Below are 12037 nucleotides of genomic sequence, written 5' to 3' on the forward strand. Positions count from 1 at the left end.
CATTGGTTCCAATCCCCTGGTCTCGACACAAATAAGGGTCGAGAGGACGTATGGTGCATTGTCATTTACTAATGAGCAAATGTCTATAATAAAAATTGTGTTTGTATATAAGGGTATATTAGTGTGTTTATAAACAATATCCTTACCCTTCACTTTTACAACTGGTCCCTATGTATTTATTCACATATTGAAAGATTAATCAGATGTTGTGACGGATGACTTCGCTTACCTTGATAATTGCTGCTTCATTTACACCTATTAGGACCCATGTATAATACTGGCGGTATTCTATGGCGTACTGTTTGTACTTAATCTTATGTTGATTTTCATAAAACGAGTTTATCCCCTCTCTGCTTTGTCTAGCAGACGCTGCATTTAAAATTCCTACCCTGCAGAAAAAATTGAACCATAATTAATCAATAGAAACAATCAATCTTATTCATGTTACGACAAGTTATATTGTTTTTAATTTTCTTATATCCTTTCCTTTCCTTTCCTTTACTTCCACATCACAGACCTAAACAGGTGCAAGCTTATATCATCAAACCAGAGGTCAAGGACCAGGAACCCACTGGTTAGCCTTCTTCGTTCCCATCGATCACAGTGTGGAATATTTAGATTCCAATGGATTTCGTCCTATGGAAGACAGCATTGCATTTATGAAAAGAAATGTTGTATGCAATAAATTCAATGATGTGAGATAACACAGATCAAATTCAATGGGGTGTGGGCAATATTATGTATATTTACTTCATCAGTTTTGATCTTGAGTACTATAGAAATGATGATAAAATGGAAAGATAGTTTTCATAACATCGTGCTTATCTCTTGCATTTATTTCAGAAACGGAGTGTCCATTGATCGGAAAATGGCAGTGTCTTAGATGCATGGAAGTCAAATTTGACTTCATAACTTTGTCAATCTGGTACATACATTAATATTTAATATTGTTTGTGTTCCTGGTTTTTGAGTTAGAAAATCTTCCTTCTTTTATTAAACATGTTGATTTTTCAAGGAGGAAATGTCGTTGTCCTTTTTGTTTTATATTGACCGAAACAAAATTGTACGAACATGATCTTTCATATTTCTCTCTATCGATGTTGGTCATGTTTTTCCTTCACATCCACGAGCAGAGTCAGAGGGATGTTTTCCATCATGTCAATGCTTTTCCATATTAAGCGGTGCGTTCACAAATCTGGCCTCCCATCTTTATCCAGACAAGACAGAAGAAGAAAAAGAAGACGAGTGGCAATAGCACTGGAAGGTTTACGCAAACACTAGTACACCTGGAATATGTTGATTACCTCCTGCAATTGGTGAAGGAGCACCATTCAACAAAGATTAGTAAAAACGGCCAATAAGCACTTCAAACTAGCCAACCAGTTTGTCCTCTCCATGTCGGAAGACGAAGTCCTGACGGACTAACATATGTGGCAGGCAGAAAAGAGGGGAAGTCTTCAGGAAAAAACATATGGTGGACACAATGAAGTTTACCACCAAACAGTGCTATGTTACAGTAACCCAGACATATCCATGTCGATAAAACAGTAAAGCCAACAATACCATATCAAAAAATTAAGAAAGGGAGAAGTATGACTACCCAAACTGAATCTCCAGTCAACTAAATGTAAGACTGGGTGATGCAAATGAACGTGGAGCGGAAGAGGCCCCCACTAACAGGGTCACTTTCATCGACTACCAACACCACCATCACTGATACAGCACACTCTGACACACCGTCAAAAAGAAGATTGGGACAGTGAATCAAAGCATCTTCCGTCATCCCTACTTATCTCCATCAATCCTTGTGACGCAGATAGACTGAGCAGATGTGCTGCTCTTGTTGCTAGACCCGGGATGCGTGAACATTAGCTGTACTAGATAAAATGGTCCTGTTAAAGTCCGCCCAAATCTAAAGAAAATAGATACACGACTCAAATAATTGCCAAATGTGTGTTTTGTGTTGGTATATGTCTATGTTGACGAGTAAAACAAACTCTACTACCCTAGTGTGACAGTGTGTTTGTGGTTATAAAGTGTATGCTTAAACGTTTACTACCGTACTGTGTCATAAATATCTCAAACCTAATGATGGAAAGGAGAAGAAAATAGTTTTCTTTAGTCCGCGTGATTTCTATTGATATTGTATTCTAAATTGCATATATGAAAGTGGTTGTTCATTTCCGCTTCTCTAGTTTGGAGAGATGTTTTCTTTCATGTCAGTGCTTTTCACATACAAAACGGTGCGTTCGCCAGTCTGGCTACCAATGATCGAACAGATAAGTAGAATTAGTAGTCGACATTGCAGAACACTGAGAGGATATAAACTTAATGGAAAGAGTGGAACAGCTCATGGGTATGGTAGAGGAATGTATTGCTACCCTAAAAATCCATCTAAATAAGGCTGATGTCCCCCCATAATTAGCCAAAGACTTTGTTTTACAAGACGTAATGCAAGAAGAGGGGACAACGATCAAGGAGGCTTGGGTCAAGGATATGAAATAAAAAAGTGTCTCTATGCAAAGTGGATCAACCTAAAAATATGAGACAGAGAGGAGAAAGAGAGTGTATGCAAGAAGAAGCAGAAAAACCAGAGGATTGGGTGAATTAAAATAATGAGCCCTTGTAATACTCACTGTTACCACAAACCATAATTTGCTTAGAACCCAAAAAGAGGAGATAAAGTGTGTTTATCAAAATGCGACGGTCCTTTTCATGTTACCCAGATCACTAGAGCGAGAGATACTAATCGTTTTTGGCTCCTGATATCTTTAATGCGTTTTGTTTTGACATCTGAGACATAAAACACAATTTAACCACATCTCTTGTAATAGTGTTTGTATATAAGAGTGTATTAGTGTGTCAATAACTACTTCTAAATACTCATTGTGTGTGATAGTATATTTTGTATGTATGTATGTGAAAGTATGTATACCTATTTCAGTCACTTTCTTTTACATCGTACTCCCTCTTGTGCCGTAGTACGTATGTGTGTATCAACATTTCCTACCCTTTTCGTTGGATGGTAGGGGTGAGTGTTTGGATTGTAGGGGTGTGTATTTAAATGGTTATTAATACGCTAATACTGGCTTGGATATGTGGTGTGTTTGCATCGTATATGTGATATATTGGAATGGCGTGCTTGGATTATAATAATATTTTTAACTTTCCATTCCCATTTGGCCCCATACAGTTTTTGGTCTGATAAACACTTTTGACGCCATAACCACTTTTGACCCCACTGCCAGTGTCATATCCATGTACGTCAATGGACCACTTCAACATATGATTTCCGGTATGACGCCATAATGAAATATAACAGCAACCTTAAGTCCCGTACGAACCCCATTACCAATAATTAACACTGCTAACCAAACAACTCTCTAAAAATCGAAATTTAGTTTTCTGTAGTAACCCAGCCACAAGAAGACTTTCTTACACGTCCTAACCGTTCGATTTTTTTCTGGGGCTTTCATGTGTATGTGTGTGTGTGTGTGTGTGAGAGAGAGAGAGAGAGAGAGAGAGTGAGAGAGAGAGAGAGAGATACCTTGCAGAATTCATCGGGTTACTAAAGTCCCGCTTGTGTGGTAATCCCATGTAAATTCCCACGTCATTTTCCGGTCTTTCAAACCTCATATTTGCCTTTCTAACCCTGAAATGAATACATGAATATATATATATATATATATATATATATATATATATATATATATATATATATATATATATATATACATATATACACTGACCATCTTCATACATGTATACATACATACATGTAGCTGGAACCGTGCTAGCTCAGTTATTACATCATCCGAGCCATTATCAAAGGTCAAGGGTTTCATACCAGAGTCCACTTAACACCCATTTGCTAGGCATGATATAGTCAATAATGCCTTTCATTAAAAGCACTTAAAACTGTTTATATCTATTATTACCAAATTGCATGTTCCTTTTTGACGGAAAAGTCATTTTTCAACGTGGAATACAATCAAGATGAGTATGTTTTAATTTAAAATGTAGAGAGTGTTCGTAAGGTACCTATCCTCTATCTCTTTGTGTTGGTTCTAGGGTGGTGTTCAGTGGATGGGGAGATCATTAATGGACTTCTGGGTCATATATTGGTTGCACAGAGAAATGGGTATTTTATGTTAAGTACCTATCTGAAATGTATTGAACCTAACTTAGGTACTGACCAAATTAGGCCTAAAACGGATTAGATCATTTTGGTCAAACTTTCCAGGGAAAATTCCAAAAGGACAAATCCTAGAAAATAAAATTAAGGAGTGGGACAGAAAATATTGAAAAAGGCAAAGGGTTTAATAAAAACAACATAACACAACGTTTTCCTACTCATCCTTAACAAAGTTGTCTTTTGCCAACTGTTGACAATATCTTCAGTTTGCCACATAGACGAAATAAACATAAAATAAACAATAAAAATGAAGTTGTTAAAACTGAAGCAAAATAACCAAAAATAATTGATTAATTATTTACATGTCTATAAAGAGTTATTTTCTGTGTACATGTTTGAAAGTAATCAAGTTAGGATGCAAGTTTGAAGTACGACAACGAAGAACTGCTTAATGGTACATACTGAGTCGAATTAGGAACACAAATATCCATTAGTTATTTTTCGCTTCTAGTCTTTATATCCTGGATACATTACATAGCCTGTGACAAAAATGAATATTATTAAATTAACGTTACAGGAGAAAGCTACAAAAATACAATTCCTACTACAACAACAAGAACAAACATCAACTATTACTATTACTAATACTATTAATCAGTCAATGCCAAAATAATTAGAAATATATAAAACCTTTTAATAATTAGAAATATATAAAACCTTTTTATATCAATACATTTTGAATAACGTATCATAATGTTTGATGTTTTCTGTTGTTGTAGAGAAATTAATTGCTGCAACTGATAAAATGGATCCAAGATTGTAACTGGTTAGTGTATAGAAACAATCTAGAAATGAAAGGATCAAGTAACTTTAAAAAAAGTAATTTCAACTTTAACAAGAATACATCAACCAACTCTTTAACAGCTACAGCAATTGTGTATTTTTACACATTGAAGATTTCCAAAAGTCAGGGATCATTTGAGGAAACCCGTACACAGAGATTTAAAAAAAAATTATTTCTAATTACATTCTAGAATTCGGGTTAGTTGCAAATATGACAAAATGACTAGTTGTTCTCACTTTTCTTTACTCGAATACCTTTGGCTTCGTGGAATGGTAGTATCTCTATTCACATTATATGTAGACTGGTGTACCTGATATTAAAATCGTCATCCTCTCCTCCCCATCCAAAGTAAACATTGGAAAAACCGTTGGCTTTTTTGTACTGACTATCTGTTAAGGCAATGACCCCACTCACGTATGCATCATACGGTAAACTGGGAAAAATAAAAAATACATACGTATGTAGGTGAGCAACTATATTGATAAATCCCACAACGACTGAAATAAAACTATATTTCTTATTTTACTTTACATGACGCCATCATGTTTTCTATAAACTATTCGCATAGTAAAAATGAATTAACACCTTGGGTTACTTCCATTGTTTGCCAAGGTAAATCTCTACTCTTTTTGTTATTCCTTCTTTCAGACCGTGACACAATGACTAGTATCTGAAATCTGCTGAATTTAAGGTTTGCCCTCCTAATATAATAACTTGCAATAGTGTGCTTAACTGAATATTTGAAAATATCTCTATAAATGAATTTCTTTACCTTGCATCCTATCATGGACCCCAGTGGAGATAACCAAGAATACTATCCCTCTTCCGCACGGCTAACACATGGAGAAGATTACTAGCAAATTTCATAAATTTCCACTAAGTGATTTAGAGGGAGTTTCGTTAACAGAAACAGAAAGGAATCAGAACATCACATACATGCAGATTACCTATTCAGATTGATGATCCGGCATAATAAAAGTTTTCTTTATCTCTTTCCTTTACTTTTTAATTTTTTACTTTGCAAAATTAAACTTTCTCTACGAAAACTTGCATTGGCACGATTGCACAGAAACCGTATGATCAAAGCAATTGCAACTAGGTCAGCCTGTTAAAAATATATATGTAGATTACCCGATTGTCTTTTGTGCCATTTAAGTAATTTTCAAGTCTGTACCAGCCTTTTCTGTCTTAGAACATTTAATTTTTTTAAAATGTTTTTTATACTAGTAATGTGGTACGATATATCCAAAAAACGGGCATTAACGTTACTCCCACATTGGCTTTTATAGCGACAAATGGGGATTTAAGATGTTTGTCGATTACGGTGACTAGTGGGAATTTAATAGCGTAGGCCCTCAGATGGAGATATTGAGCCTAAAATCAGGCTTACTTGCATCAGATTTCTAGTATTCTATTCCAGAAATGAGAGACTGTTGTCGTGGTTGCTACCATTCGTCATCTTTACGTTCCTTCAATCTCTCCTGCAACAACATCCATGTTTCTTAGTGGTATCGGAATTAACCTCTCTCTTCCCCACACACCTTTGCCTTCTTCTCTTCTCTCCAAGCTCTTTTGATGTCGGCTGTATCCACTTCCATCATTTATCGGAGGAGCCCCATCACCGATTTTAAAGGGCCTGTCTTCTTTTTCAGATAACAGATTTTAGGGTAGCATGACATATCTTTTACTTGGTCCAGGAGGTATTGTACTCTCTCAAAGAATCTCATAGTGGTGCACAGCTTTCTAACTTTATTCTGTCATTCTTCTATGTTGTCTGGTCGACGATGACTGTTAAAACTGATGATGACGATGATATTAGATTAAAGTTGGGTTCAAACAATCGGGCATGTGCGACTGTTTAGTGAATGCACTTGCGTACCCTTTGTGGCAAAACTGACGGACAGACCGAACATGAATTAAGCTCACATATGGACATTAAGCTAATTGGGGATTAAAATTAATTAAAATTATTCGTCTCGTGTGAGATATGGCCAACCACCTGAAGACACTCAGTCCTGCGTGCATAATATTACGGATCTTGAGCTTTTCTTTTGTGTCTATATCTCACTGCAGGAATAAGAATGTCTCGGCAAGGAAAAGGATGGAAACTCCAATGGAGACCAATAACGTTAACTGAAGCGTTCTGAAACACCAGGAAATGTATTTGTTAAATTCTGCCCAGTAGTTTAAGTGGGGCTATTCCTTACGTGTAAATCACATATAGCAATTCGAGTCACGCTTATAGGTTCAACATTTTCCTAACTAGAACGTTTTTCGAGTTTCGCATACAAACGGTACATAACATTTCCGAAAATACAATTGAAATTTATAGGATTTTGAAGTGATATATATATATATATATATATATATATATATATATATATATATATATATATATATATATATATATATATATGTACATCACTTGTGGCAGTGGATAAACCTAATTTTCATGTTTCCAAAAGATCCAAATGTAGGTTTCAAAACGATATAATATAATGTCTCTGAAGTTTGTTGTTTATGTTCATCTTCTCACAACTTCGCCTAAATTATGTCCAGCACTCGATCCTTGCAAAAGAGCAGAAAGGTTAAAGAATGTTCCTATCAGCAGCAAGGCTAGAATGCTTCATCGACGAACGAGTACTCTTCTTTTGACTGGTTGACTTTTTCTTTCTCACTATTTGTCAAAAGCATGACGATGCCTTCTTAATTGGTGTTTCTATATCTTGGATAAATGAACCGTTCCATTTAACCGTTCCATTTAAAACGTTCACATAACAGTCACAAACATATTGATGAAAGTTTGGAATGATTTGCTGCATGTTTTCGCGTCTGATCTTTGAATTCGGTAAGAACCAACAAGACATTCCAATTTTTAGCTATAAAAAGGAAGCTGACATACTTTTTTGTTTTGAAGGTCAGTTTAGATATTCCCGATGATACGTATAGACTCCAGTCGTGTAACAAATTTGTACGAAATTTAAAATAATCGAGAGTGGCCTGTTTCAAAACGAATAGTAAATTGAAATCTGGTATTTGAGTGGCTTCATTATAAGCATAATGTAGCTAAGATTTTTCTAACTATTTGGACTACACTTGATCATGAGATATAAAACACTATATAATGCGCATCGAGAGTAACGAAAAGATGTGGTTTACTTTGTCAATTTAAAAAAAAAAATAAAGTAAATACATTTTAGTATTAAGATGGCGTTATTGTCGTGTAAACCAAAGTTTCATTCCCTCTTCGCTTTCTCCTAGCGTATCATCAAAGATGACAAGATGTGTTTTATAATTATCATACAAAATTACATCATCTTCGCAAGGAACTCCTTCTACACACGAAATGGTATCTACCTGAATTTCATGGTGTGACATTTAAGCCGATTGCATTTGGGTATCCTGAACCACTAAGGTCCTGCAATCAGAATGTTACGGAATGGCGAAGATACAGTGTCTCCAAACTTTGACGATATGATCTATGATCAATCACTTTCAGAACGGATGATGCAGAATTAACCTTCAGGTTGTATTTTGTGTTCTGAAATTCCCTAAATAATACAAGACATTTTAAACATTTTAAGTTTGCACAGTGTAGAATAATAGAATATTTCAGATGTCAGACAATAATGTTAATGTTTTTTTTTTTTAGCCTTCAACAGTCACAAGACTTTCTGCTTTTCGTATGTTTCTGTGTAGTTTTAATTTAAGACAATAGACTTGTAATATATGTGCTCTCCTTTACATTCTTCGACTGCATGTAAGCATTAGTCTTCCTCTGAACTGCCTGTCTCGTCAAATCAAAAATTCAATATCCACAATATCGCAATATTCGACAACGCTGAGAAACTCTGGATCAGATTTTAAACATCGACCGGCTTTGAGTTTCTGCATTTTTATCATTTGATGTCCTTGACTTTCCAGACTCTCCATCCTTCATGAATTTTTGCGTACATTTCTTTCATTTTGGACTCTGAGAAATGAATAAACATTCTGAAATTAGAACACGATATACGAATTTTGAATATCCCATCCATTTACAAAAGCGCGATCCAATGTTCTTTTCTCCACTACAGTTTCTTGCATTTCGTATGCAACTGTGTTTTACACAAGTAATGTACTCAACACATAGCTTTTGTTGAATAGTGACGATTGATATACAGAGGCTAGTTTATTCTCGGGCATGAACTAATGCACACACTTTGGCAATGGTAGAAGCATCCTTTATGGAGCCAAGGCTTCGGGATCTAGAAATAGTGGTCGAAATGTTCCAAACCAACTTAGTAAAATGTCCATATCTGAACGACAATATTTCTATATTTATCCTTGAAAATAAAAATAGGTCTGAGGAATGAGTTTGGTATAAAACTTCTCGTTCCTCTTTTGTCCTAGTGTCGCGGTCGTATTATTGAGTTTGAGTTAATACTGAATAACGAATTATTGGTTAGCTTTAATATTGGTAAAGTTTAAAAATAAGGTTTAGCCACTTCTGGAATTAAAACGTTTTAGACATCCTGCTCCATGGCATATCCAAATAACTCATGGAAACTTTGAAAGATTGGTTTTCTACTTCCATGGTAATTGATGGATCCTCTGTTCCTTGTTCTGACGAATATATCAAAAGAAATTGTCCGTTATATTCAGAGTAATATTTAGTTGTAACTGCAGCACATCAGTGACGATTCCCGAAACGATGAACCAATTCTTTTCTCCAAGTATCGTCGGTGGAAACCTGATACACACTCGGTAAACTCTGAAAGAATACTAGAGTCACGAAGTATCTTTTCACGTTCCCCTTTAACCAAGCTACAAATCTAACAGTAATAAAATACATTTTCTTTCATGTAATAGATGCAAGCGCAATCAACCACACAAAAATGGAATGATAATGCATGTTTGTCAACATTCAAAGTCAAAACATTTATAATCCTCACAGTCCTTAATTTTTTTGTTCTGATTGTTATTCAATATTTGCTCGGGTTCAGATATCTAATTTGTTATTAAGTACCTTGTATGCTCACGCTATACGATTTGGTCATATTAAACGATATGGTTTCAGTCCTGGACAAATATGTGACCTTGTTTTGAAAAGGACCAATATGTCTGAAATTGGTGCATATTGTCAAGAAAGTCTCAATGCCTTTGTAGCAATTATTTTATGCAATATTGAAGCTAAACATCCTCGAGATCTTTCTCCACAATTAATATGTAGCTCCCTTCTATTTAATCAATGGACACATTTGTCACAATAGTATATGTATCAGAGAAATCATCTAATAGTAGCACTAGCATGAAACTAATCTTTGTGATGATAAATTTGAATGTATTTTTCGGCTAGAATATTAGGTCATTAAAACAGGAGTCCATGAGCGACGTAAATATAAACATTCAACTGATAAATGGGACATAACACATCTTGAAGCTTTTACATCTCGGGAACTGAACACATGGTCTCTTTGGAGGTGTCTGCTTGTTATAAAAGGACCGTTGTTTGGATCTTTTCGATAAACTGACACTTCCTTTATTATTTACGGTCCACTGCTTCGTTTTTTATTTCTTCTGCATATGTTTGAACCGCTATAATGACACTGACTAAGTACATTAGATCTTGATACTTGTTTACCTGACTTGAACGCTAATACACTGACTAACTGACGCTTCGTTGGATGTGATTTGTTTGTTCTGTGAGGAGTAGCTTTTCCAACGGCCATGTAGACTCATAGTACGATTATTTAAAGTGTTGAATATTTCCAAGATTTTGGAAGAAGTTAATTTCTCCATTTGTACTAAATTCGATCCACACAGAAAATTGCACACGGAATGGATGAACGTCGCAGCATTCTATCATTGATTCCAGTAAGTCTGCAATGAATAAAACTGCTCCCAGCTGGAACATTATACCTGAACTGCTTAAATATGGAAATTGCGAGCGTTCGTTCTACATTGTCTGGAAGTCACTTCAGTGCTATCTAACGAACCACTTTCTCTGTGTTATGGTAGATATTACTGATATTGGCTCAATATTGTTCATGTCTTCTTATAAATCGCTAGCGTGAACTTTTGGTAATACTTCATGAAATTATGAGGCGGTACAGAACGTCGCCCTCGATTAGATTCTGATTTTACTTTCGAAAGGTGTGACCGTTTCACGTTTATTTAAAACAATTTTATTTGATCATAGTACACAGTTTTTCCATATTTACAGAGACTGTCACTAGAAAAAGCATATTATCATTCTGTTTCGAATTGCGAGGATGGAAGAGCCATAACAGATCACACTTTTAGTCCGAGAGTTACAGGGAGTCATTCAAGAGACAATTGCAATACAGCTTCTGACTCCTCTAAAAATAAAGGTAAAAATTATTGGTATGCCCCTCGAGAGAAGGGGAAATGGACTCTAGAATCTCTACAACGTCTAGGAAAATTAAATTTTAAGACAGACAAAGTGAGACAAAAGTAAAAATACATTTTATGAATGTCAAGAACATGGCATTCGTTTTTAGCGTGTCCTAAGGAAACGAGAACGAGAGGAATGGACATTCGGAATACGAAATTCAAGAACATATTCCTGCAGGAAGAATACACAAAACAATGTATGTGTGCCTTCCTTTTCATTTCGTTTATCAATTATGGATAAGATAGAACACTCACAAACAGACACATGCACACAAACACCCACATATACATACATATATATACACACACACACAAAAGGGTCATTCGGGCATTGAAAATAATCTGAAAGCGACATCTTCAGCTGCAACTGTCTAATTCCTTTTCTAAGTCCAACTCTAACACGTCTTGACTTTGAATGTTGCCAAACATGAATTATCGTTCCTTTTTTGTGTGGATCATTGCGTTTGCAACTATGAAAAATAGTTTATCTCATTACTCTTAGATGATGTAATGACTACTGTCACTGCTGGCAGATCAGTCGTGAACGTGAATGTAAGGGTAATTAACATACGTCCTGATGTGTGATAGTTTGTTTCTGTGTGTATATTTTAAACAATCCCACACTTTTAGTTGGTTAATAAATTTATTCGTCTTGGTTATTC

The 12037-nt window shown here is 35.4% G+C and overlaps 1 protein-coding gene across 4 annotated transcripts in view; it reads right to left on the reverse strand.

Annotated features, from left to right (window-relative positions):
* Nucleotides 1–12037, reverse strand: part of LOC149799567 (beta-1,4-galactosyltransferase 4-like) — a 54507-nt gene that overhangs the window by 8843 nt on the left and 33627 nt on the right. For 3 of the 4 annotated variants that reach the window (XM_089958900.1, XM_089958898.1, XM_089958899.1), the window contains 3 exons: nt 5290–5412; nt 3548–3652; nt 230–389 (listed from right to left, as the gene is read on the reverse strand). In XM_089958900.1, the coding sequence (XP_089815026.1) occupies nt 230–389; nt 3548–3652; nt 5290–5412 (388 nt within the window). The remainder of the gene's footprint in view (nt 1–229; nt 390–3547; nt 3653–5289; nt 5413–12037) is intronic. The other variant, XM_089958901.1, reaches the window with a different exon arrangement.

The sequence above is a fragment of the Sinohyriopsis cumingii genome, chromosome 5 (genome assembly GCF_028554795.1).
Source record: "Sinohyriopsis cumingii isolate HCF-2022 chromosome 5, ASM2855479v2, whole genome shotgun sequence".
In the NCBI taxonomy this organism is placed as follows: domain Eukaryota; kingdom Metazoa; phylum Mollusca; class Bivalvia; order Unionida; family Unionidae; genus Sinohyriopsis; species Sinohyriopsis cumingii.